At 43.7% G+C, this 26,265-nt stretch overlaps 1 protein-coding gene across 1 annotated transcript in view; it reads left to right on the forward strand.

Moving 5' to 3' along the window:
• The first annotated feature begins 1,181 nt into the window (after positions 1 to 1,181).
• Positions 1,182 to 26,265, forward strand: part of LOC101159719 (titin) — a 171,803-nt gene continuing 146,719 nt past the window's right edge. The window contains exons 1-26 of the mRNA XM_023950735.1: positions 1,182 to 1,396; positions 3,410 to 3,512; positions 4,900 to 5,103; positions 5,496 to 5,783; positions 5,855 to 5,922; positions 7,589 to 7,761; positions 7,865 to 7,988; positions 9,704 to 9,961; positions 11,373 to 11,495; positions 13,942 to 14,193; positions 14,767 to 14,829; positions 14,912 to 15,170; positions 16,101 to 16,161; positions 16,270 to 16,473; positions 16,888 to 17,030; positions 17,270 to 17,415; positions 17,784 to 18,011; positions 18,085 to 18,323; positions 18,406 to 18,638; positions 18,722 to 18,886; positions 18,985 to 19,153; positions 19,829 to 21,522; positions 21,604 to 21,885; positions 22,766 to 23,032; positions 23,240 to 23,512; positions 23,596 to 23,859. Coding sequence (XP_023806503.1) covers positions 3,422 to 3,512; positions 4,900 to 5,103; positions 5,496 to 5,783; positions 5,855 to 5,922; positions 7,589 to 7,761; positions 7,865 to 7,988; positions 9,704 to 9,961; positions 11,373 to 11,495; positions 13,942 to 14,193; positions 14,767 to 14,829; positions 14,912 to 15,170; positions 16,101 to 16,161; positions 16,270 to 16,473; positions 16,888 to 17,030; positions 17,270 to 17,415; positions 17,784 to 18,011; positions 18,085 to 18,323; positions 18,406 to 18,638; positions 18,722 to 18,886; positions 18,985 to 19,153; positions 19,829 to 21,522; positions 21,604 to 21,885; positions 22,766 to 23,032; positions 23,240 to 23,512; positions 23,596 to 23,859 — 6,271 coding nt within the window. The 5' untranslated portion in view covers positions 1,182 to 1,396; positions 3,410 to 3,421. The remainder of the gene's footprint in view (positions 1,397 to 3,409; positions 3,513 to 4,899; positions 5,104 to 5,495; positions 5,784 to 5,854; positions 5,923 to 7,588; positions 7,762 to 7,864; positions 7,989 to 9,703; positions 9,962 to 11,372; positions 11,496 to 13,941; positions 14,194 to 14,766; positions 14,830 to 14,911; positions 15,171 to 16,100; positions 16,162 to 16,269; positions 16,474 to 16,887; positions 17,031 to 17,269; positions 17,416 to 17,783; positions 18,012 to 18,084; positions 18,324 to 18,405; positions 18,639 to 18,721; positions 18,887 to 18,984; positions 19,154 to 19,828; positions 21,523 to 21,603; positions 21,886 to 22,765; positions 23,033 to 23,239; positions 23,513 to 23,595; positions 23,860 to 26,265) is intronic.

Below are 26,265 nucleotides of genomic sequence, written 5' to 3' on the forward strand. Positions count from 1 at the left end.
GAAACTCTGTTTTACCCACACCGAACCCGTAAAAACTCGTAAATTTACGACTTAAAATTTCGTAATTTAACAGTTATGACTTTCTTTCTCGTAAAATTACGAGTTAAAAGTCGTAATTTAAAAACATTTTTTTTTTTGTAAACTGGCCCTAAAACTCTGTCGTAAATGTATCTTTTCCAAATAGGGTCTTTTTATTGACTAAACATGGTTTTATTACAAAACTGTTCAAGTTGGACTGTTGCTCTCACACATCCTTGTACCTAATCACCTTTTATTGCTGCTGTTTTCCTACTGTGAGACAGTGAAGACATCGTCTTCTGTCATTTCAACTGTGTCTCATGTATTTTCTCTTGGAAGCTTTGGAGTGTGACCACTTTGTTGGTCCAAACTTTGATTTCATGGATTTGTGGATCCTGCATTGTCGTAAAACTATCTGCTACCTGCCTGCTGTCTGATAAAATGAGGCATCAGGAAAAACAAAAAAATAGAACTTCTGTGCAAACTGAGAAGATTAAGTACAAGCATGACTCATCAACCAAGTCCCATGTTCATTCTTACTGCACAGATGGATGACTGACAGCTGAGTTACCAAAGAGTGTTACCAAACTGTGGCCGGGCAGTCCTGAGCTGCAGGGAGCGAACACATGCTTGTCACAGCTATAGTCATAAAACCAACGAGTTGAAATGCTGTCAGTCACTAATGCTGGAGCTAGTTAGTTAGTTAGTTAGTTAGTTAGTTAGTTAGTTAGTTAGTTAGTTAGTTAGTTAGTTAGTTAGTTAGTTAGTTAGTTAGTTGGTTTGTTGTCACAAAAAGCAGGTTTCTGGGTTTCAAAGGTGGGGGGGGGAAGGTTGACTGACAGCAACAGCTTCTGCTTCCTTTAACATTTGGAGATATTCACTGAAGTGGGGGCTGCAGAGACTTTGCACTACAAAGTTTGTTTCCTCATGAAACCAGCAGATGATCTTCTGAGTTCCATCTGTTACCAACATTCACAGTTGAACTAAAACCCAGGCTCAGTCCAAAACTCTGGTGTGACTGACCGGTTGGATAAAAGACTGCCGTGTCACACAGTGTTTCCACGAGGGTCCAGTGACCAATGGGGAGGCTCAGGGCAATGATGATGTAGATAACCCCCTCCGTATAAAACCCTAAACCGTCGTCTGGGCCCTCCTGAGCAGCTGGAGCATTCCCAGCCTCGCCTCGGGTGGAGGGACTGCGAGGAGGGAAAGCAAAACTACACGGCCCATCTCTGTGTAGTTTTGTTCTTTTCAGGGAATATTTCAAGGCTCAACCGTTCTCATCCTGGATTTCCCAGCACACATTTCTCTGGATAAGGGTATTGCCGTTTATTAGTGGGCTCAGCCCCTTCAATTCCTGGCACTCTTGTGGATACAAGTGAGTACTTCCAACTTGTGTCCCCAACTCGCCCAGCTCCGCTGTCTGTGATTTCTGGGGAGTAGGACCAGACTGTTATCAGGACTCGGGTTTTGATGTCATCTCTGTGGCTTTTGTGGTGGATGAATCTATATTTTGCATTCAGGAGAAGGCCACATGCAGCAAGCAGTGCGCTGGTCAGTGGATAGCCAAGAATAGCCGCTGAGAGCATGAGAGTGGCCTGTCAGCTGGGTGTCTTATGGCTTTTTAAGGAAATCAGCAGCAGGGCTATCAGTTCACCTCAGTTATGTACCACATGGTGGCTGTCAATCAAACAGCCTTGAGGCCAGGGTGGGGCTAAAGGTAGGAGGTGTATTTTTGGTCACTGCCATATGTGATGGTCAGATGCTGATCCTAGAATATCAGCTGGGCATGATGTTTTAGGACGCTCTCTTTGGCGGTGCTAGAGGACCTGGATTGTTGATGGATCTGGCTGTGAGCTGGTGGGTGATGAGGCCCAGCAGCAGGTGTTCACAGAGAGTAACGAAACCATCTCCACTGTCCCTCATTTGGATTCCAGTCATGTACTCCTCATTAAAGTTTAAAGGGATTCTTTCTTTAAACACAAGTCTTTTTATATTGCGTTTAAAGGCGGTCCTACGCATGTTGTGAAAGCTGGCCTTTGTTTAACTATTCATTATATTTTACAGACATCATACATGTGGCAGCAAAGACATCATGTCAGTTATTACGAAACACTTTCAACGCCAACGTTGTAATACTTTTGAACGTCAGAAAGAGAAATTCTATGTTAAAAATGTGACTTCCCAAGTAGTTCCCCATCACCTCATGATCATTTTATGTTTGATCGAGCTGGAATCCCCCTGATGGCAAAAAGACCTGCCATCGTTTCAGTTGGTTTGTGTGACCCAACTGTTTTCAGGATACTTTGTCTGTATTTCAAGCTTGGCTGAATGATGGGGTCTAATGAATGTCCTCATGCTATGGGGCAGTTTTAAAAACCACCCACTGAACTCCTTGGGGGGCGGCCCCTTAATGTATCACACATAGATGGATGGAATTCGGTAGGCTTGCAGGACACACCAGTGGGAAGATGAGGTTTTGTGGAGCATTTAAGTAAAACCCAACAATATCTCACTACTTTGAGTCAATGTTGGGATGTCTATGTTATTTTAAAGTCAGAAACATTTTAGGCAAAAACTGAAGTTAAGATCATCCTAAAATAAGCACGCCAAGCCAACGACCACTGACAACTAACTGGAATCATGCCAAGGTTTTCCTGTGACATTGCATAAACCTAACATCTATGTTTAGGTTTGCTTCTTGGACGTATTGTGTGGTAATATTTACTTGTATTATCGGTCACAGCCCAATCCTCTGGCAGTTAAAGTTGTGTCCTGTGTCGAGAACTTTCTACCTTTTACACAAACTGATGTAGTTTGATCCGCATCACAACACTTGAGTGGTTCTTTGATGCCATCTAGTGGTGGTTGAAAAAGACACGTTTGTCAGTTTTCCATTGGCAGATGACAGACCTGTTGACTACAGAAGTGATAAAAAAATACTGGACAGCCGGTCGACCTGATGAGAGCGCGGATGTGTTCGGCCCATTTATGCATTTATTGCAGTTTAAAATGATCAAAGTTTGCTAAACAGATAAATAATAGTAGAATTTCTTGTTAAAACGGGTCTCGTTGTAAACTGTATATAGAAGAGCACAATGAGGTTGTGCAACATTTGTAGTTCTGTCCTGTAACTAGAGCTGTCAGCGTAAAGAAAACTGTAGTTTCTACAGTGGTGCATGCTGCTAAGTCTAAGTTTGGATGAGCTGGAGCCTCTCTGCACCCCCCACCCCCCATCCCCATCAGCTGTTTGAATATTTGGTACTTGGGAGGCAGCTAGGGTAAAAGCTGGGGCTGTTGAGCAGTATCACACTTGTCATGATCATTTGGCCATAAGAACAAATAGGCTGTTGGGAGGTCAGCTGACAGCACAAGCTTTTTTGTTTTTCAGGGTGCCCCCACCATGGCAACACAAGCGCCAACATTCACACAGCCGCTGCAGAGCGTCGTGGCACTGGAGGGTAGTGCTGCGACGTTCCAGGCTCAAGTCAGTGGTAAGAAGCACCTGAGTTCTGCTGCTGCTGTGAGACAAAAGGGGATCCGACTCCATCAACACAAACACACCGCAAACAATGGGAGAAGAAATTACATATCACTACATATCAATATTTTTTGATCAATGTGACCAAAGCAAAGCCAAGATTTTAAGCTGCTCCAACATTTATTAAAAATCTGGAATCAGGTTTATGTCAGGGTGAAACATCTTCCTTTAAGCCGACCTTTTTCTTTTGATAATAAGAAAGTATTTGCAGTTTAGCTGACGTTCATGTGGTAGCATTTTTTGATTTTATGAGTTTTGAATTTTATACACTGTTTGACATGATTACCATGTCTCCTGATATCAACTGTGACATTTATAGAAGCGTCTGAGGGCAGGGATGCCCAGTTTAGCTTAGTCTGTTTAGTTTAGTTTAGTTTAGTTAGTTTAGCAGTTACATTTTGTATTTTATGAATGATTTCAAATTCAATTACGAAAGTGTAATATTGGGCTATAGAAATAATGTTGAATTGAATTATTTCAGGCAGATGTCTTTTTAAAATGTTTGCATTGTCTCACTTTAACCAAAGCACTGGTTACTAATCGACCATCAACCTTAAATAAAACTGAAGTGAAGTTACAAAACAAATCTTTCATTTTCATGTTGGCTGTGAACTCCACAAAAAGTCATTCTTAATGTCATTTTTAAAAGCATTAATTTATGAAAAAGAAATGATTATTACCATCAGCTGCACAGATTTTCTACCCCAGGTCTAGCCTCCAAACTTGGTCAAGTTTTATTTTTATTTTTTTATTTTTTAACTTGTCCTGTCCAGCGGCTGCAAACAGATCCGAGCTGAAAGCCTCTTGTGTTGGACAGATTTGACTGTTACAATAGGGGGTTATGAATCTTCAGACACAGAAGGTAGATATTTATATAAACCCCTTTTGTATTTGAGGCTAAACTTTATTTTAACCATGTTTGTTTACATTTCTTGTTGGACCGGACGGAAAAAAAGAGGAGAACCGGAGCGAGTGGGATTTTAGAGGTGGGGGATAAGGGTACAAAAAAGGGTGTTAAAGACACTGGAGGATGAATAAGAAGCAGAAGGGAGTAGAATCATGAAGCAACATGTTGAGGGAAGTTTGTCATCATGACTGACAGATGTAGATGTTAGTCAAAAATTAATTTGTCCAGTCACTCAAATGTTACAAACAGACCCGATGGCTCCAAAAATCTTCACAGACAACCATGTCAACACAAACACAACACAACGTCAGCTCACACACACATACCTGTGCATGTCCAGCAGGTATCTGGACATGCACAATCTGTGTTTTTCTCTGTTGTTAGACGTGACCCTCCAGTTCCCGGGCATCATTCCCTTCTTTGTGCCGCACAGGTTCTCCGGTTCCTGAGGTGAGCTGGTTTCGGGACGGACAGGTTCTTTCTGCTGCTGCTCTGCCCGGCGTTCAGATCTCGTTCAGTGATGGCCGCGCTGTTCTGAGTATCCCCGCTGTGACCGCCGCACACAGCGGACGCTTCTCTGTCAGAGCAACCAACGGAGCAGGACAAGCCACCAGCACCGCTGAGCTCCTCGTTACAGGTGATCTGGGGGGGTTATTCTTTTCAAAACTGACAAAGAAAAGTAGAAATGATCAACACAAGTTCAGGAGAAAACCGTGCAATTCATGGCTTTTGGGAGAACATACAATCATGCAACTTTGCATGGTGGGGATCCCGGTTAAAGCCTGATCTACTGTCTGTAGATTTATAAAACCAAAGTGTGTAGTGTTTTTTTTTAGATATTAAAATGTAGATGTGATCATGTTTCCCACTGATGTAGACTTCATTTATTCTAAACAGTTTTCTCAAAAAGTTGATTTCTACCAAATATGCTTCATCTTCTCTATCGTGATTGAGAGTTTAGAATATTTTAGCATCGCTCAAACGTTCAGCTGCAGAATTCTCTGGCTAAAGTTGTGTTTGTCCCCCCAGCGGAGACCGTCCCACCCAGCTTCCTTCAGAGACTGCAGAGCTCCACAGTGAGACAGGGCAGCCAGGTGAAGCTGAGCGTCAGAGTGAGCGGGATCCCCTCCCCTGGGGTGAAATTCTACAGGGAGGGAGCAGAGATCCAGAGCTCCACGGACTTCAGGCTCCTGCAGGAAGGAGACCTGTATACCCTGCTGATCGCTGAGGCCTTCCCAGAGGATTCTGGGACGTACTCCGTGGTAGCTGCCAACAGTGGTGGACGGGTCACGTGCACCGCCGAACTCCTGGTTCAAGGTACAGTTTGACACATTTACCTTCAGCGGATGGTTTGACTTGTAAACCCACAAATCCATGTGTGCTTCCAGGTGAAGAAGCCGTTCCAGCTAAGAAAACCAAAACGACCCCACAGATCCGACATCCCAGAGAGGAAAAGGTAAATGTGGGTCTGAAAAAAGTCAAACCATTGAAAGAGAAGCTGGAGCATTTCACTGGAAATGTGTGAATCACTTCCATCATCTGTGAATCTCAGGAGGACTGACATTTAGCCTCGATTGTTGCTGTTTACTTCATCACTGCATCAGTCACTTACACAACATTCACACAAAATGAATTATATTAGAGTGCAAATGTCCCTAAAAAGAGGGGGAAAGGACCTTTAAAGACCCACTTTGATGAAACTCATGTTTTTGACATGTTCTGCAGCGTTTTTATATGATGGACAAGTAAAGAACACTAAGATTAAAACTGCATTTTTTAGTATTCCTTCATTCAAACTGTTGTAAAAAAGGAGCAGAAAAAGATTGTAGTTGTTTCGTTCCAACTATAATCTGTGGGCCACCAGCTCCAAGCTCCGCCCCATTCTGATCCATCCAACTGCAGACCAACAGATCCATGAACGTCTTTGTTTTCCTCATCTGAGCTAGAACTGGACGGATGGATGGATCTGATACTACTGCGATTTTTTTGTTTTGTGGGGGTTGTGAGGGGCTGTAAGCTAGTGGGAGAGAATGTGAACAGATGGGTGACAGGTAGTGGAGGTGGGGTTACTCTGCGCCACCGGTTGTTCCAACAACTCAGAGGTCAATTTCTAATTGCCTCCTGCTGCTCTGCAGAAACTACACTCACTGGCCACTTCATCAGGTCCACCTTGCCAGTACCATGTTGGACCCCCTTTAACCTTCAGAACTGCCTTAATCTTTGGTAGCATCGGTTCAACAAGGTTCTGGAAACATTCCTCAGAGTTTGGTCCACGTTGACATGACAGCATCAGTTGCTGCAGATTTGTTTGCTGAACATCCATGATGCTGGTCTCCCATTCCACCACATCCCAAAGGTTCTCTACTGGGTTCTGGTGACTGTGGAGAACGTTTGAGTCCAGAGAACTCATTGTCATGTTCTAGAAACCAGTCTGAGATGATTCCAGCTTGATGACATGGAGCCTTATCCTGCTGGAAGTAGCATCAGGAGATGGTCCACTGTGGTCAGAAAGTGATGGACAAGGGCAGCAACAATACTCAGGTAGGCTGTGGTGTGGGAACCATGCTCAACTGGTACTAAGGGGACCAGAGAAAATATCCCCCACACCATGACACCACCACCACCAGCAGCCTAAACCGTTGATACAAGACAGGGTGGATCCATGCTTTCATGTTGTTGACCCCAAATTCTGACCCTACCATCTGAATGTGGCAGCAGACATGGAGACTCATCAGACCAGACAACGTTTTTCATCTTCTATGGTCCAGTTTTGGTAAGTCTGTGGTAAATGCAGCCTCAGTTTCCGGCTCTTAGCTGACAGCAGTGGTACCCGGCGTGGTCTTCTGCTGCTGTAGTCCATCTGCCTCCAGGTTGGACGTGTTGTTCTTTCAGAGATGCACTTCCGCAGACCTTCATTGAAGTTACAATGGAGGCCTAAATGCATTGAGTTGCTGCCAAGTGATTGGCTGATTAGAAATTTGCATTAAGCAGTTGTACCTAATGAAGTGGCCAGTGAGTCTGTGTCCTCGGAAATATCACAGGTTTTTAGATTTTGTCTAAAAACGGCATAATTACTTCTCTGATCCTGAATTGTCGTCTGGATCTGCTCTGTCTCTCTGCAGAAGATGGAAGGTGTGGAGACACCTCCGCTGCTGGGCCACAAGACTCCGCCCAGAGTTCCACCAAAGCCTGCGTCCAAATCGCCAACACAGCCTTCGCTGATCCCTAAGGCGGCTGGAGGTCGCCAGCAGTCCCCCTCACCCGTCAGACACGTGAAGACACCCACCCCTGTTAGGTGGGAAGAGTTTCTTATTTTTCACTTTTGGTTGGAGTTTAAATATTTTTAGTAACGTGTGGTGAGTTTCATCCACATTGACTAACACTGTCTTCTACATCAGGCCGGTCAAATCCCCGCTCACGGCACACAAACAGCCTGCCCCTGCTGGCGCTGATGTCCGCCCGCCATGGAAACGGGCAGGTGATGCTGAGGTCCCAGAGCAGCCAATCACAGAGGCCAAGGAGGTGAGGACAGGGCGGGCAAGTTGTGCATGACAGTCCCTTCTGTAGCTTGACTCTTGGCATTGCCACTCCATTTCTTCTTCCATCTATAAGCAGAAATATCGCTGATCTTAGTCAGTCTCACGCAAACGTACACCTACGTACATTTTTGTTCTTTACTCAACAGATTTGGGTTTTTTTATATTTTAGATGTGTCTTTTATTTTGCACTTTCCTACAAACATCATGGCTAAGGTTTTTATAAATGTTTAGCAGCTTCACTTACAAATGCAGAGAGACCTACATCAGTCTGGATCACATATGTCACAGCCTTTGTTGAGAGGAGATGGTCCTGGATTCTTTCTTTCCTTTAAGATTAAACTCCAGATGATTGAGGTTCAAACCAGCCAATGGCTAGAAAGCTGACGTTCTGTAACCAGCAGAAGATCCTGGATCCAGGGTTTGGAAAACAGCAAGTCTAAAAAAGAGCCGCTGAAGGATTTCCAGACACATTTCTCCTGATGTGTCATGATAAATATCTGAGCTATCTCAGATGACCAAGATTGTCTCTTGAAGCTGAAACTCTGCAGCTGGACTGTCTTTTTCCATCTGCTTACCAGCAGAATGTCTTCCATCATGCTGCTCATTGATCATCTGATCTGATTTAATCAGCTCAGGAACAGATGAGCATCTATCTGCAGCAGCCTGTCTCTGACGTTTCTATACTAATGTTAGACAGTTTTGCCTTTTCAGACAAATCATTTTGTTTTAAATGATTGAAACTTTGATTAGAACTGTTTTCTGAGCTCAAACCCGCCACACAGGCAGACCGCCTCACATAAATGTGCGGCTTCCCATTTTTGTTTTATGTTCCAAAAAAAATCCCCAATAAATAGTTCAAATTACAATAAAGTTCTATTAAACAGTCACGATTAGTGCTGTGGATAGTTGTGGGTCGACCTTTTACTCTGAAACCAGCATAGTTCTTTCTTTTTGTGTTTCTTTTTTGGCGTGTTCTGTGTGCGTGTCACTGTGACAGTATTGTTCATTTGTACATTAATGTACATGTGATGTCACACCTCTCTGCTACTGAAGAACAGTTTTTGTAGATTGTGTCAACTTTTTGGCGACGGTTTGTTGTGAACAAACAGAAACCTCGTCTGAAAAGGTTTGGGGTTGAAGCCTGTGACGTTTGCTCAAAAGCTTGGAGTGCCTTCTCCTGCCTGGTACACTTCTGTCTTTGGTGAATGGGGAGGGGCGTCATTCATTATTCCCATCTGGATCCATATTCAACAGCTTAAATTCCTCACATTCTGACTTGTTTTCATAAACTGCCATATAAACCTCCTGATGACCTGTTTCATCATAACCATCTACAGATGCTCTGCAGTTAAACGTTGACACGATCTATCATTTATAACCAGTAGATAAACTGGTTTGACTCTCAACGAACACAGCAGTAACTCCAGTAATTTTGAGTAAATTTCTCTCTAAACTCGTGACAAAAACCTCCATCAGCACTTTCATTGTCATCGTGGCGCTTTTGTCTGGCGGAAGTCCCTGTCTAAACCAAACCTGTCAAAGACAAGCAAGTGTTCACAACAACTCTTTGTCCTTGAGAATGAAACCTGAGTTTCCGACTCTTTTCAGAAGGACAAGATGAGCGGACTGGATGGTTCAAAGCAAAACGATCAAGTCGTTGAAGTCACCGCCAACTTCAGTTTGCTGTTTTGTCTCCAGGCTGAAGGAGGAACGAGAGCTGGGGCGGTGGCCACGGTTGTGGCGGCCGTTGACCACGCTCGCATCCGTCTGCCTGTGCATGATAAAGGTGATCAAGGTCAAGCGCGGGAGGCGGGGGCTGTGGAAACGCAGCCAAGTCAGCAGGTCTTTGCTAAGGTTGCTGAACAACAGCATGGAACCAGCTGGATGCCAACCAGAGTGCAGGCTGGCCAAATGCCCACTCCTGCTCAGACGTTCACCCCTGAACCACAGCATCAGGTTAGCCAGGTCTCCAGACTAAAGACAGATTGAAAGATTGGCTTTTTTGTCGTTTTTAAAACTTCAGACATAGAGGTTTGTAGACACAAAATGTTAACACTTTGCTCAGATCATCTCATTTATGCACATCCCTCACCTCATGCAGAAAATAAAAACAGTCATGAAATCATCCGTCAAAGCTAGAAAAGCCGATAAAAACACTATTAATACAGAAGGAAGCCTAATTATGTGCAAAAACACACAAAATGTGTAAAACCCAGTGCTAACGTAGAAAAAAAGTATGGTTTGGAACACCAAAGAGCTCAAACTGGGCTAAAACTGCTACAATGGCCAGCATTTAGACACTATTTAAAAAGACTGAAACACAGCTGAGAAGAATCTGAAGAAAATTGATTCACACTTGTTGGAGGCATTTGGCTGAATTTCGGTTATCTATTAGATTTAATGCATGCATGTGCCTGTCATTCTTTGGCCATGCAGCTGTTCCGGCTTCCTATTGGTTAGGTGCATTTTGGGAGCCGCCGTGTCTTTTATGGGCATTGGCTTTTGGTTTTGAACTTGGGAAGCACGGCAGCACATTAATCTTAGACCGTGCTTAAACTGTGTTTAGAACATATTATTTTTACAGTAAGGAAGTATTCATGCTTTTGAGTATTTTTGTGGTTTGTACTTTATATTTTTACCGTTCAAGAAAATAAATGCCATAAAAAAGGAAGAACAACGACCCTTTTTTCTGAAGCACACGTAAAGACGGTTCCTGCTTCCCAAGATAACCGAATGTACCTGCAACGGCAGTTACAACACTGAAACCAGAAAATAATGACGTGATTCAAAAGTGGCTAAAAGAGTAAACACTGAAAACGAATGACAAAAACACAAGTTACATTGTGAAACAATGTTTTATTTATTGCTGAGGCGTCTAAGTGTAAAAAAGGTCAACAAAAGCTTATGGAGAGAGCACATTTTCTACTTTTGCTAATTTGGATTAAAAAAAAAACCAGAAAGCTATTTGAAAGAGTTTCCATATTTCATTTTTCCAATTTGTTTTAAACAGGTTAAAAAATATACACAGTATGTTAACTGATAGCAAACCAATTTACCATCAAAACAGGAGATTTGTTGTCAAATATTTACCTTTTGCTTTACTATTCCGACAATTATTCAGTGACAACTGAAAATTCTCCATTGGAATTAAGAAAAATTTAGAGATTTTCATCACAGAAGGTAAACCAAAGAGGTTGTGGGAGCTAAAGATCATTTTCTGTTTATAGATTATGTAAAATCCAATCATTCTGAGAATTTAATGGAAATGTACTTTACTCCAAACCAAAGAATCAACACTTCTGACAGATTTGAACACATGTTGTACAGTGATGGTGAGATTGTAACTCTATCCTGTGAACTTTGTCAGTTACTCCAGGTTCAGAGAACAACAGAGGTCTTCTCCCATGTGGACACTAGTGTCTTCTCATCTCCTGTTCCACATTTCACAGTTTTTAAAGTTTCTGCTCCAAAACCTGAGACTAACGGGGAGGTAAGGAAGGCCGCATTCGGCACGTAGGATAAAATAACATGTGTTGAAAGAGAAGAAGTTAAACAAGGAAAAAAAAAAAACAAAAAACAGTCCATGCTTCAGTCTAACCAATAACTGACAGGCTGTGGTGTCCATCCCCTTAGCTGCTAAACCCGCTAACCAGTCCAACAGCGAGGCCTTGATGAGCACTTCAAACGCCGACTGTTCCAAACACAGTAACATGTGCACTGTTACACACCTGAAACAAACCTAGGCTACTTGGCTTGCAGTGCTGATGAGGGCTCAAAGGATCAAATGTAGCTCCAAAGTCATGACCCGGTCCAGACTAGGGTCTATTCAGACCGGGAAAATCCTTTGTTCCAGATCGAGTCCCGAACTTCGCATGTGGTCTGTAGTCAGACTGGCATCAAGCGGGCCATTCTGTTACAAACCAAAGCTTGTAAACAAAACCATGTGACTAAAGATCTCTTTAGTCATTGGCCAGGAACTACAAGGGCGGGTCAAAATAACAAGAAAAAGACGTGCTGCGCTTTACAAGGTTTATTCTGATACGCTTTATTCCGTATCAGAATAACACTGTTTTACTTTTGGAGTAATGAGGAGACGTCGGATATGAACATACGCTGCTAAGCGTTTCTGACCAATAGATTGGCGAGAAAACAACGAGAAGCAATGTGTGTCACCTTAAAATCGTGTTGATGAGCTTGCATTCATCCGACCACATTTCTATGAGTTGATTGTCTCATCGTTGTGGTGTTGTGGCATTGTTTTAAGAGAGTTCAGTTAAAGAAACTGCAAGATAGCGTTTAGGGTGACGTCTAGAGACAGGAAAGCATCTAAGAAGTAAATAAACGTTCTAACAAGTAAACAGCTGGACTCGTTTTTCTGTTTGACAACACGACAATGCTTGACAATTGCTTTACATTTGCCCACGGCTCATCGGTGGCTACATTCCTACTCTGTTTACGACGGCTACGGTGGCCGTTTTGGTTCTGTTGTTCTGCTCCGGGAACGGATTGTATTCAGACGAAGGAATCTCTTAACGAACCGAAGCTCAGTCTGATTGGAAACGAATCAAGACCACATCCAAAGATGTGTACAGGAGTGGTTCCTGGTCCCGGATCAGGTTCTGCTTTGTTGGATTATCTTGCGTTCCTCATTTGTCGGTGTGCACAGATGTCTGTCGAGGGTTTCGGCTGACTGGTCTTTACGTGAATTTGGTTTTTGAGCTGTTCAAAATTCTTAGTCTATTTAGAATTACGCATTTTGCACGTACTTTACGTAGTTTACACACAATTTTAACATAAATCTTACACAATTGTGCATGCACGACCAATTCCACAAAAGTCTAATGGACTTTCGACGCATGTACCACAGATGCATAACTTTTATATCCTGTATACGGCACACATATGTACAATTTACATAAATCACACGTGAATCACTAATGAGTTGCATAAAAAAATCAGCACGATACTCACGCACGGTTCATGTTCTACATTGATCTACGTGTTCTTTGCGTGGTTTATTTCTACTTCTGTGGTTTTAATGTGGCTCATTTGTGATACATCTGTTAAAATTTCACGCAAAGACCCCAACTTTTCTCACTTTTTCCACGGATATTCACGTATGACCAATTTCCATCCGTGCAATAGGCATAAAATGTATGTAGTGGCTGTGTGACATGGCCTATAGTGTGTGTCACAGGTAGTAGGTCATATGTCATATGATCAATGTTTGTAGGCACAATAGCTTGGACCATATTCACAGAGGAGTTCATCTGTCACAGAAAGGCAGGATTTCCATACAACAAACCGAATGCTATGACCAAAATACAAATGAGTAGTACTGATCACACACAGTTTTTTGGATGCTGTAACTTTCAGAAGCACCTCCCCTTTTTAGAATTTTTGGTTGTTCTGCGCAAAAAAGTACAAAAGAAATCACATGTTAAGGCTGCTGCTGGGGTTATTTGGAGCCTGATGGAATAACGACAAATCCACTATAGTATATAGTTTCCAATGGGCTGACCCCACCCCTCCCCCGATTTGTGTGTCATTGTGGTATTCTCCACAAAGATCTTGAACAACTTTAACAAATATTTCACCCACTAGATAGGTTGTACATTACTGTGGTTAGTTTTGTCGACAGACACTTTGCTTCTTTCTTCTTGTTGCATCAAATGGATGACATCTTCACCTTGAAATGACTAAAACAGCACAGGTTTAAAAAACTTGTTTTCTCATTCCAGTCATCATGCTGTTCATTAACCAGTAAAGAACCTACCAATAACCCTGCTTCATCTTTATGTCCACTTCTTTGCCCCTGTAGTGGATTTAACTGAGCTCCCTTTGACCCTCTGTGTGCCGTGTTAACCCAAGAAAACCATCAATGCCTTCTGTCTGATGATTGTCCTGTGGCTGTTCCTTCTTTCTGGGTCGGTTAGGTTTCCATTGCTGGCACAGCAATCGCAACTTTGCAGAAAGAGTTGTCCTCATCCTCTGTCACCTCTAGAAAGATCATCAGGCCTGTCAAGTCCCCCAGTCTGTCTCATAGAGCGCCTGAAGCCGCAGAGACACCTGAGCGCATCCTGCCGCCTTTCAGAGGCTCTGTCAAAAACCACTTTGGAGCTGACTTACAGACTGGGCTTGTGTACTCGGGGGGCTTGGAGAGAGATTGTGAGGATTGGGGAGCAAAGGTTTGTTCTCCTGGTTTAAAAGCTGGATCTGAACAGGACAAGAAAACCCGGTGATCCGCTCCATTCTGTCCAAACATTACCAGTGATCTGACCACTTTCCAGCCGGAGACTAATCAATGAGTGGTTTGGTTTCCACTCTCTGGCCAAAACAAGAGAGGACCATTCCAGCACTCACAGCTGTGAAGCTTTGCAGCTCCACTTTGGACGTTTACGTGTTTGTTGTCACTTGTCACTTCAGACAAACCTCTTAAGGAAACAATTTTTTTAGCAAACATGCGTTACAATCTTTGTGGCCAATGGTGCAGACAGTAAGAAGTCTGGTTTTCTTGATATCTGTTGCAATCCAGGTGTAAACGTCTCTCTGTAACTGACATGTCAATGCCATTGACCTCCTCTTAAACCCATTCCACCTCCCCTTCATCTTTCCTCTGTCTCATCTGCTCTTCATTCACCATTTGCCGGGTGTGAACAGAACCCCCCAGTCCTGTGTGTTTGTTCTGGTGTGTCTGTGTTGTCTGTGTTTAAAGCCAACTTGTTTAAGGGATTGTTAACAGATCTGTGACTGTGTAACAGGTGGGGAAGGAAGAAGCCACGCCAGCTGCTGTCGGTCCCATGGTAGCGCCCACAGTGGTCTCTGTAAGTCTCATTATTCATATGTTGTGGGTCAGAGTGGAGCTCCTTTGGAAAAGGTTTGACTGTGTTGCTGTTTTCTCTTTAGGGCCTGAGGAATACAAATGTGACTGAAGGGGAGTCTGTGACTTTGGAGTGTCAGATCACTGGTCACCCCAACCCCATCATCATGTGGTTCAGAGAAGACTACAAGTTTGAAAGCTCCACTGATTTCCAGATGAGCTATGAGAATGGATGTGCCCGGTTGGTGATACGTGAAGCATTTGCAGAAGACAGCGGACGCTTCACCTGCACTGCCACTAATGCAGCCGGGACGGTCAATACCTCCTGCTACCTGCTTGTCCAGGGTCAGTACCGACAACCTGTCTGAATCTAAAAAGGTATCACGAGGTGTCAAACCAAGACGTGGATTTCAAACCAGACCCTGTTTTACACATTTATGATCAGGGGCTCTCTTTTTTTTAGCATCTATGATGTGTATTTCCATCACAGCAGTTGGCTGCAGTGGACAAAAGGCTAACTCTGTCTCTTAGTTCAGTGGTCCCCAAACCCCTGGACAACAGACCGCTACTGGTCTGTGGAACAGAAGTACTAACTGTTCCACACTCAGTACAGTTAGGGACACTTTGTACCAAGACGCAGAGAAGAACAAAACAAAACCTTCTTTCTTTTTTCTTTATAATCTGACTCTAAAGGACGTTTTATTTTGGAAAGCTACTGGGTTTCATTGACCACATCCGACTCATTCGTAATTCATGTCAAGTTGCTCTGCGTGTCGCAAAATCCTTTCTTAGAGCAAATATTGATTTATTGTGACAGTTGATCCCACAGCCCATAATAATAATGCAGAATATTCAGCAAACAACTGTCCAGTTTCAGAAGGATAGTGCTAACAAAAGGTGTTCAAACAATGGATTCATATATTTAGAAATACCAGTTTTAGTGTCTTTTTTTTAGATATTTATCCATCGCACCTTAAAAGTTGAACGATGCGGAAGTTGGCGTCTGATTCATTGGCTTCCATGTTGACAGTTAAAATCCAGATCACAATTGACTTTAAAGCAGCTGCAGACATTTTACAGAGGATGAAGATAAACTTTACCCTCAGAAGTTAAGGAAACTGAAAGATAAGAAAAAAAACAAGATCTGATGCCCACTTCAGCCTCATAAAGGCTGGTCTGTGTAAACAGTTTCTGACATTAAATCGGTCCGTAGCCTGAAAAATGTTGAGGACTAAATTGCTTTGTCTTTTAACTAAGCCTCTCTTTGAACTTTAGTTTCTGAAGAAATTGAGAGCAGACAAGAGGCAGGTGAAGATGCAGAAGCTCTTGAGAAGATGTGAGTCACTAAAGTTTTTAAAATCTTTTTTTCATACATGACTGATGCTGTGCAGAGGCTGGGTTTTAACCAACAGGAACAAACTCCACCCTGTTTGCACGTTTACAGGGCAGAGGAAGCAAAAGAGGACACCGTGTCCGAGGTGAGCGAGGCGGACAGCGCTGCAGCTGCTGCCCCCTTTTTCATCAAGAAGCCGAGCGTCCAGAAGCTGGTCGAGGGTGGAAGTGTCGTCTTTGGATGTCAAGTTGGTGGAAGCCCCAAACCACAAGTTATCTGGAAGAAGAGTGGTGTGCCGCTCACCACTGGATACAGGTACAGCCATCTTATCTTAAAGCCGCAGTTAGTCACAACAAGTGGTTGTGTTTAACCTTCAGATACTGTCGATCAAAATCTCTTGAAATTTAAAGTGGAGATTACCATTTACCTCAGACCAGGAAGTGCCTCCTGATACAAAAACAACACACAAATCTATTGAATGGTGATACATTTGAGTTTTTCTCATATATGTTTTTGAGTTAGGTTGGCAGAAAGTTTGTCAAGAGGGAAGATTACATGTAAACACCAGAGAGGATATCTGTCATACCAAAACCCACCTCAGCTAACAGAACCATTATCCATCTATGCCTCTGCACAGCCGCTTTCATGCCTTCTGAAACTAACTTCTGTTTTGGCTTGGCTGTAATGTCCAGTGAAGCTGCTTGTAATAAGCTCTCATCTGTCTGTCAGATACAAAATTGTCCACAAAAAGGACACTGGGGAGTGCCGGTTGGAGATCTCCATGACATTTGCAGATGATGCCGGAGAATACTCTGTTTTTGCCAAGAATCAGCTTGGAGAGGTCTCAGCCTCCACCAGCCTGCTGGAGGAGGGTATGTCAAAAACACAGCCACAATAAAAGAACCCCATAAAGCATGAAAGCCAGAGAGATTCAAAGAGAAGAGAATTCAGCCAAGTGCATCTGAAGCCTGGAAATGTTATTATTGCCAAGTTATCATTCCTTAAAGATGATAGTTTTTAATAGTGAAGGATTTCAGACTTTCCTGAAGGAAATAAGCTGCGTGGGCTCAGAATTGTGGTGAAGTTCCTTAATCAATGATTTTATCTGCAGAGGAGTACGAGGCCTACGTGAAGAAACAAGAAGCAACCTTTAAGACTGAAGTGACAGCTTTTGTGCAGGAACCCAAAGTTGGAGACATTCCCCCTGTTCCTGCTCCGTCCATGGAGCAGATGACGGCCACAATCATTTCTGGACAGGTGGGGCAAAATGGTTCATTGTTATAAGAACTGTTTTGGAAGCAGTAGCCTCAGATGACGAGCTGAGCGACCACACACTTTGCAAAGACGTACAAATCTTGTGAAATATTAAAATGTGCTAATGAGAAAATACAAATCCATGGAAAACAGTGCATTTAGGCAACATTAGGGTCACGTAATCTGCAATATTTCAGTAACTGCAAAGAACAGAATCCCTCCAAGTCAGAGAGACTTTTCTTTTTCATAGACAACATATTGAAAATATCCTTATTTTGTATGATTTCTGTATGGCCAAATGTCAACCACTTTAGAGAGACAGATAGGTTAGCTGTGAGTTTTGCTCTTCTAACCTCTTGTCACATTTCCAGGAATTTCATCTGTCTGCTGTTGAGCAGAGGACCATTCAGGAGATTGAGTTTAATATCATGAAGATCACATACCGAGAAATTGTCACAGAAGATGGAGAGTTGATAGTGACTGCGGCCCCCACCGAGGCAGTGCCGCCAGACTTCAACACTCCTGTCAAAAACTACAGGATCATGGAGGGGATGGGTGTCACCTTCCATTGCAAGATGGCTGGGATGCCGCTTCCCAAGGTAATTCAAACATTTCACTTTTTTTCAGAGTCACAACTTTAGACCAACACATTGACATTTGAACCTCTGGCAGATCGCTTGGTTCAAAGATGGCCAGCGTATCAGGCATGGAGACAAATACCAGATTGAGGTCCTGGAAGATGGAAGAGCCAGCCTCCGTCTACCTGTGGTGAGACAAGAAGATGAAGGCGTGTACACTGCCTTTGCCACCAATGTAAAAGGCAACACAGTGAGCTCTGGGAAACTCTACGTGGAGACATCTGGAACGGCTACACCCCAGAGATATACTCCACAGCAAGTGCAAAGAATCAGGTAAGACTGCCCTAAGAGTACATGCCCAGAAGCCTGAAGGGTGAGTACTGGCATTTTAAAATGACGGTTCATGCACTTCCAGGTCTACGTCTCCTCGTTCACTGAGTCTCTCACCTGGACGCTCTCCTAGCCGTTCACCTGGACGCTCACCGGCTCGCCGACTCGATGAAACCGATGAGGCTCAGCTGGAAAGACTTTACAAACCAGTTTTTGTTATGAAGCCTTCATCTTGTAAATGCTCAGAGGGACAGACTGCCAGGTTTGATCTGAAAGTCGTCGGCAGACCGATGCCTGACACATACTGGTTTCACAATGGTAAGTTAAACACTGCTAAGTCTCGTCGCAAGTGTTGTGAGTAAAGAATTTGACTTACAAATATGAAATCAAATCATTTTTAGGACAACAAGTGGTTAGTGACTACAACCATAAAATAGTGATCAAGGAAGATGGGACGCAGTCACTCATCGTTGTCCCAGCCATGCCTCACGACTCCGGAGAGTGGACCGTCATCGCTCAGAACAGGGCCGGACGCTCATCCATCTCCATCACTCTGACTGTCGATGGTAAAACGTCGTCTCACTTTTGAAAGTTCTGCTAGATGTCTCACGAAAGACGCCCTTTGGACAGGTATTTGCTGACAGTATGTCTCTGTCTTCTTCAGCTAAAGAAACCTTGGTGCGGCCACAGTTCACAGAGAAGCTGAGAAACGTCAGCGTGAAACAGGGAACCCTGGTCGAACTTGCCGTCAAAGCCATTGGAAACCCTCTGCCAGATATTGTCTGGCTGAAAAACAGCGACATAATCACAGCACACAAGCACCCAAACATCAAGTGTGTTTCCTCTTAGTTTTGTTACTTTTTTTTGTGTTAACATCAAGCATTCACTGAATTTGTAGCAAATTTTCTTTGAACATGTGAAAGAAGAGTCTCATTTATCCAGGTGGAGTGGGGTTTGAGAAGACTATAAGTTCAGATGACTCAAATCCAAGACAATATTGTTGAAGATGTTCTAGATTTAGAAGTACAGAAAGTTTAGGGATGGGGAAAATGTGCCTTTTTTCTTGTGGTGATATGAACAGATCCAAATAGAAAGTGTTGACAAGGACACATGTGTTGTGTGCTCCCACACAACAATGTTGTGTTGTGTGTATGATCTGGTCTACTGGTCTTCACATGAAGCACTTTTCATCCGATAAAAAACGTTTTTGAAGTGCTCTAATTTGCAGATGGACATTACTATTTAGAATTAACTTTAAAAAGGCAGCAGGTGCCTGAAAATGTACAACTACAATAAAGTTTAGGACCATTTAGGAATGCCATAACTAAAGAAAAAACTGCAAATGGAGGAAGAAGAAACCAGTACAGAAAACACATTTCTGCTGCATGGATATGCAAAAAGCACGTGGTTCACTCAGCTTAGTTTGAATCAAGCAGTTTTCAACGTAAGAAAGATTTTAAAAATGTGCAAAAGGAAAGCCTATTTGATATTAGAATGTGTTCTTGCAGGATCGAAGGAACTAAAGGAGAGGCCAAATTCCAGATTCCCTCCACTGCAGGCTCAGACAGTGCCTGGTACACTGCAACAGCCATCAACAAGGCTGGCAGGGACACCACCCGCTGCAGAGTCAACGTTGAGGTGGAGTATGAAGAGCCTGAGCCGGAAAGGAAGCTAATAATTCCCAAAGGAACCTACAAAGCTAAGGAGATTACTCCTCCAGAGTTGGAGCCTCTCCACCTGCGTTACGGTCAGGAGCAGTGGGAGGAGGGTGACCTCTACGATAAAGAGAAACAGCAGAAGCCACAGTTCAAAAAGAAGTTAGCCTCAGTTCGCATGAAGTGCTTTGGTCCTGCTCATTTTGAGTGCAGACTCACGCCCATCGGTGACCCCACCATGGTGGTGGAGTGGCTGCATGACGGGAAACCGTTGGCTGCTGCCAATAGGCTGCGAATGGTCAATGAATTTGGCTACTGCAGCCTTGATTACGAAGTTGCATACGCCAGAGACAGCGGTGTCATCACCTGCAGAGCCACCAACAAGTTTGGAGTGGATCAGACCTCTGCCACCCTAATTGTCAAGGATGAGAAGGGTCTGGTTGTGGAAACGCAGCTTCCTGAGGGCAGGAAAGGAGCCCATCGAATCGATGAAATGGAGCGCCTGGCACATGAAGGGGGACCTTATGGAGTGACTGCTGAAGAGCAAACAGAGAAACTGAAACCTGAGATTGTACTTCTGCCGGAACCTGTCAGAGTTGTGGAGGGGGACACAGCACGATTCCGCTGCAGAGTGACTGGTTATCCAGCACCAAAGGTTAACTGGTATCTTAACGGACAGCTTATAAGAAAAAGTAAGAGGTACAGACTTAGTTACGATGGTATTTACTACCTGGAGATTACAGATCTGAAATCCTATGATGTGGGAGAGGTCAAAGTAGTGGCAGACAACAACCTGGGTTCAGCTGAACACACAGTGAAGCTGGAGATTCAGCAGAAGGAGGACTTCAGAAGTCATCTGCGCCGAGGTGCTGAGGCCAAGGGGGCTGAGGCACCCCATGAAGCTGGTAAAACACAGTTTGAGGTGGTAAAAGCTGAGAAAACCTCTGAGGATGCTCAGCTGAAAGAGGTCGTCAAGCTCAAGAAGGCTCAAAGAATTGTTCACGAGAAGGCCACGGAGGAGTCAGAGGAGCTGAGGAGCAAATTCAAACGCAGGACAGAGGAGGGCTACTATGAGTCCATGACTGCAGTGGAGCTTAAGTCTCGTAGGAAGGATGTATCATATGAAGGTCTGCTGAAGAAGACAAAGGAGGAGCTGCTTCACCGCGTCAAGGAGAAGGAAGAGGCTGAAAAGAAGATGCAGGAGGAGCGTAAACTTTCTGAAAGGTCTTTCACACCAGAGAGGGTCAAGCTTGCACCTAACATGGAAGCTCCTAAAATCATTGAGCGCATTATAAGCCAGACAGTCTCACTGGGTGATGAAGTGAGGTTCAGGGCCAGAGTTGTCGGTAAACCAGATCCCGAGTGCCAGTGGTTTAAGAATGGAGTTCAGTTGGAGAGGTCAGACCGTGTCAGCTGGTCCATGCTTGAGGAACACGTGTGTGAATTGGTGATCAGACATGTCTCTGCAGAAGATTCTGCTAGTATCATGCTGAAGGCCACCAACACTGCAGGAGAGACATCAAGCCATGCCTTCCTTCTGGTCCAAGGTATCAAATGCTAAATTCATTATTCCCAAGACTGAGAGTTGTATTTTGATCTTTTTTAATTAAAATGTTTTTTAATTGCAGCAAAACAAGCAATAACTTTCACGCAGAAGCTGGAGGACGTTGATTCCAAAGAAAAGGACACAATGGCTACCTTTGAGTGTGAAACCAATGAGCCCTTTGTTAAGGTCAAATGGCTTAAGAACAACCTCGAGATCTTCTCTGGGGACAAATACAGGATGCACTCTGACAGAAAGGTCCATTTCTTGTCTGTGCTGATGATTGAGATGAGAGATGATGCGGAATACACCTGTGCAGTTATAGAGGATGAAGATGTCCGAACAACGGCAAGGCTCAATGTTGAAGGTGGGTCGCATGATGAGCTGGAGCGGCACAAATGCATATCAGAATCAGTTGGATGTTGGGCTGTTCCGGCTTGGCGGGTATTTGTCTTTAGACAGAAGATCTTACCCTTCCTTGTCCTCAGGTAAACCAAACAAAGCCGTAAGTCGCTTTGGATAAAAGTGTCTTGCAGTAAATGTCGTTCAGAGAGTACTTTCTAAGTTATATATCTAATGCCTTAGTCGCATACACCCGAACGGGGGGTTGACCCATGATGGTGCTGTGCGTTTTGGGGTTATCTGGGCCCGTTGAGGGTCGGGGACAAGTGCGGCCACATGTTAAGGGGAGCGCAGGTGTGTTTTGCAGTTCCTTTGAGGCATGTGTAGCCTACTTAAGGGATGTCATGATAACGGAACATGCCATTGTCATATGTGTGGTAAGTCACAGCATCGTAAAGTATTTGTAAGGACAATGCAAGTTACACAAACCTGTGATGCATGAGTGATACTGTCACACGGTATCCTTTACACCGCATAGTGTACAGGACGGTGTAGTCGTTAGTAAGGTGCAGGTACTCACTGTGCGCAAACGCTGCAGGCACAGGATGTGCATGTGATATGTAAGTGCCCGTGAGACGACCGTAGGATGTTCACCCAAACTGTTCTCTAATTGTCAAAATTCCTTATTTCCAACAGTCAGTTTGCGCTCAGGGAGCACGCACATTTCACTATAAAAGCCCTTATGAGCTCCCCGCACAGCGTGGGTGAAGGGAAAGATTTTACGCCACCTGCTTCACCCTTTAGCCCTCCTGTGGATGACTGTTCTGTCTCTGAGCTATCGCGGTCTAAATCATGTTTCCTAGAGTTGAATTAATGATGCAACATGGGTTTCGTTTGGCCGACAGGAGCCCCTCTGGAGATCCTGAAGCACCTTGACAGCACAGAAGTGCCGGAGACCTACTCTGGAGAGTTTGAATGTGTCGTGTCTCGGGAAGATGCTGAGGGCAGCTGGTTCTTTGGACAAAAGCTGCTGCAACCCAGTAGCAAATATGTTGTGTCGTCCCGCCGTGGACGGCACACTCTCTCTGTGAAGGATGTCAAGAAGGAAGACCAGGGAGAGTACACTTTCAGAGTGGGAGAATTTCAATCATCTGCTTCACTTAAGATGAAATGTGAGTCATGAAATATCCAGAAGTTGTTATGCATGGCATGTATTTTAAGAATCTCCACCAAGAATTTCACAAACGTCACATCCATAAACAATTCCTGTAATCTAAATCAATGTAAATAGCTGAACAGATGTTCTGCCTGCCAGTTGTGCATATTTTTTACATAATGGATTTTCATCCATCACTGAATGTGTTTTCATTTTGTCTTAGTGCGCCCCATCACCCTGATGACTCCATTGACCGACCTAACTGTTTGTGAAGGAGACATTGCTCAGCTTATGGTCAAGTTCTCCCAGGAGAATGTTGAAGGATCATGGATGAAGAATGGAAAGCCGATTGAGGCTTCAAGCCGAGTGCACATAGTTACTGACAAACAAACCCATAAACTCCTGATTGAAGATACCAGCAAGGATGACTTTGGAATGTACTCTTTTGTTGTCCCCGATCATGAGATTTCAACATCAGCAAAGCTCATCATCCAGAGTAGGTCACTGAGTTGAAGCCTTTTTTTTTTTTTTTTTTTGTATTTGTATTTGTATAAAGTAGCGTCCTTTCTTCTGTCGCAGCTATTGGCATCCTGACACCTCTGACGGACACAACTGCTGTGGAGGGCACAAAGGTTGTTCTGGAAGCAAAGATCTCAGCTCAGGATGTCAGCTCTGTCAAATGGTACCACAAAGACAAACTGCTGACATCCAGTGAGCGGATCAACATGGTTGCAAAGGGATCCAAGCAGCGGCTTGTCTTCACCAGGAACCATGCTTCTGATGAAGGACAGTACAAACTGGTGGTGGGTCGTGCTGAGACCAGCTGCACACTTACTGTTCAGCGTGAGTTACAGATTTCCCTCTTTTGCACTCATGAGGCACATTTTACAAACAAAGCTTATTTTAAAGAACAGAATGGGATTATAAAAACATCAGAAGTAGAAATGTCTCTGAAAGTGGTGATAAGGCACCTTTCTGTGCACTCAAGGTCGCCGAGATAGAGAGATGTAATATAATTACATGAGTGCTTGTGTTTTTATTAGACACAATAATAGACACAAAGCACCAAACACCTCACACCAAATTGAAAAACAGAGAATAAAAGGGAATAAAACGCTACAGTTTGGAGATAGTTTGACACGTTGGGGCAAAAGGTTCCATAGTTCAGGTCCAGCTAGATGTCAGGCCGGTCCTCATCGGGAAACATTTGAGTCACGTATTCACCGCTAACAAAATTTTTGATCACATGAGACTTTGAATTTGTTTTAGTTTGACAAAGAATTTGACCAAAAAAATCAAAACAATGTGATTTTATGAATTTGTTTTCTCATTTAGTCTCTTATTGTTGAGGTTTACCTATGATACAAATTTCAGGCCTCTCTCATCTTTCTAAGTGGGAGAACTTAGACATTGGTGGGTGATTAAATACTTTTTTGCTCCACTGTGTAAATACATATATATATATTTTAAGAAAAGCCCCCCCACCCTCCGCGGGTGATTTCTCCTCCAATCTGGGGTCCTCTACCAGAGGCCTGGGAGCTTGAGGGTCCTGCAGTATCTTAGCTGTTCCTGTTCTTTTCTGGACTGAGAGGTCTGAGGTCTTTCCAGGTATCTGTTGTAGCCACTCCTCCAGCTTGGGGGTTACTGCCCCGAGTGCTCCAATTACCACAGGCACCACTGTCACCTTCACTTTCCAGGCTTTCTCCAGTTCTTCTCTGAGTCCCTGGTATTTCTCCAGTTTCTCATGTTCCTTCTTCCTGATGTTCCCATCGCTTGGCACTGCCACATCCACCACAACGGCTTTCCTCTGTTCTTTATCCACCACTACAATGTCTGGTTGGTTCTCCATCACCATCCTATCAGTCTGGATCTGGAAGTCCCACAGGATCTTTGGCCTCTCATTCTCTACCGCCTTCGGAGGTGTTTCCCATTTTGACCTTGGGGTTTCCAGTCCATATTCTGCACACATGTTCCTGCATATTATTCCAGCCACTTGCTTGTGGCGCTCCATGTATGCCTTACCTGCCAGCATCTTACACCCTGCAGTTATGTGCTGGATTGTTTCAGGTGCCTCTTTGCACAGCCTACACCTTGGGTCTCGTCTGGTGTGGTAGATCTACACCTTGGGTCTTGTCTGGTGTGGTAGATCTACACCTTGGGTCTTGTCTGGTGTGGTAGATCTACACCTTGGGTCTTGTCTGGTGTGGTAGATCTACACCTTGGGTCTTGTCTGGTGTGGTAGATCTACACCTTGGGTCTCGTCTGGTGTGGTAGATCTACACCTTGGGTCTTGTCTGGTGTGGTAGATCTACACCTTGGGTCTTGTCTGGTGTGGTAGATCTACACCTTGGGTCTTGTCTGGTGTGGTAGATCTACACCTTGGGTCTTGTCTGGTGTGGTAGATCTGAGCCTCTATGGCTCTGGTGCTCAGGACTTGTTCCTGAGCTGCCAGGATGAGCGCTTCAGTACTGTCCTGTAGGCCAGGCCTTTCTAGCCATTGGTAGGACTTCTTGATATCAGCCACTTCAGTTATGGTCCGGTGGTACATCCCATGCAGGGGTTTGTCCTCCCATGAGGATCTGTCCTCCAGCACTGTATCCTCTGCTCTCCATAGTCTGAGACCTTCACTGAGCACACTGTCAGTTGGGGCCTTGAGCTTGATGTACTCATGCATCTTGGATGTTTCATCCTGGATAGTGGCTTCTATGCTCACTAATCCTAGGCCTCCTTCCTTGCGGCTAGCATACAGTCTCAGGGTGCTGGATTTTGGATGGAACCCTCCATGCATGGTGAGGAGCTTTCTTGTTTTAACAACCATGGTCTGTATCTCTTCCTTTGGCCATCTTATTATTCCTGCAGGGTATCTGATAACTGGCAGTGCGTAGCTGTTTATTGCCAGGGTCTTATTTTTGCCATTGAGCTGGCTTCTCAGGACTTGCCTTACTCGTTGGAGGTATTTAGCCCCACCTCCAATACCTTCAAACTAAATACCTCCAATATATATATATATATATATATATATATATATATATATATATATATATATATATATATATATATATATATATATATATATATATATATATATATATATATATATATATATATATATATATATATATATATATATATATATATATATATATATATATATATATATATATATATATATATATGTGTGTGTGTGTGTGTATGTGTGTGTGTGTGTGTGTTGTGTGTGTTTGAGTGTGTGTGCTTTGCTTTCAGATA

This window comes from Oryzias latipes, chromosome 21 (assembly GCF_002234675.1).
Source record: "Oryzias latipes chromosome 21, ASM223467v1".
In the NCBI taxonomy this organism is placed as follows: domain Eukaryota; kingdom Metazoa; phylum Chordata; class Actinopteri; order Beloniformes; family Adrianichthyidae; genus Oryzias; species Oryzias latipes.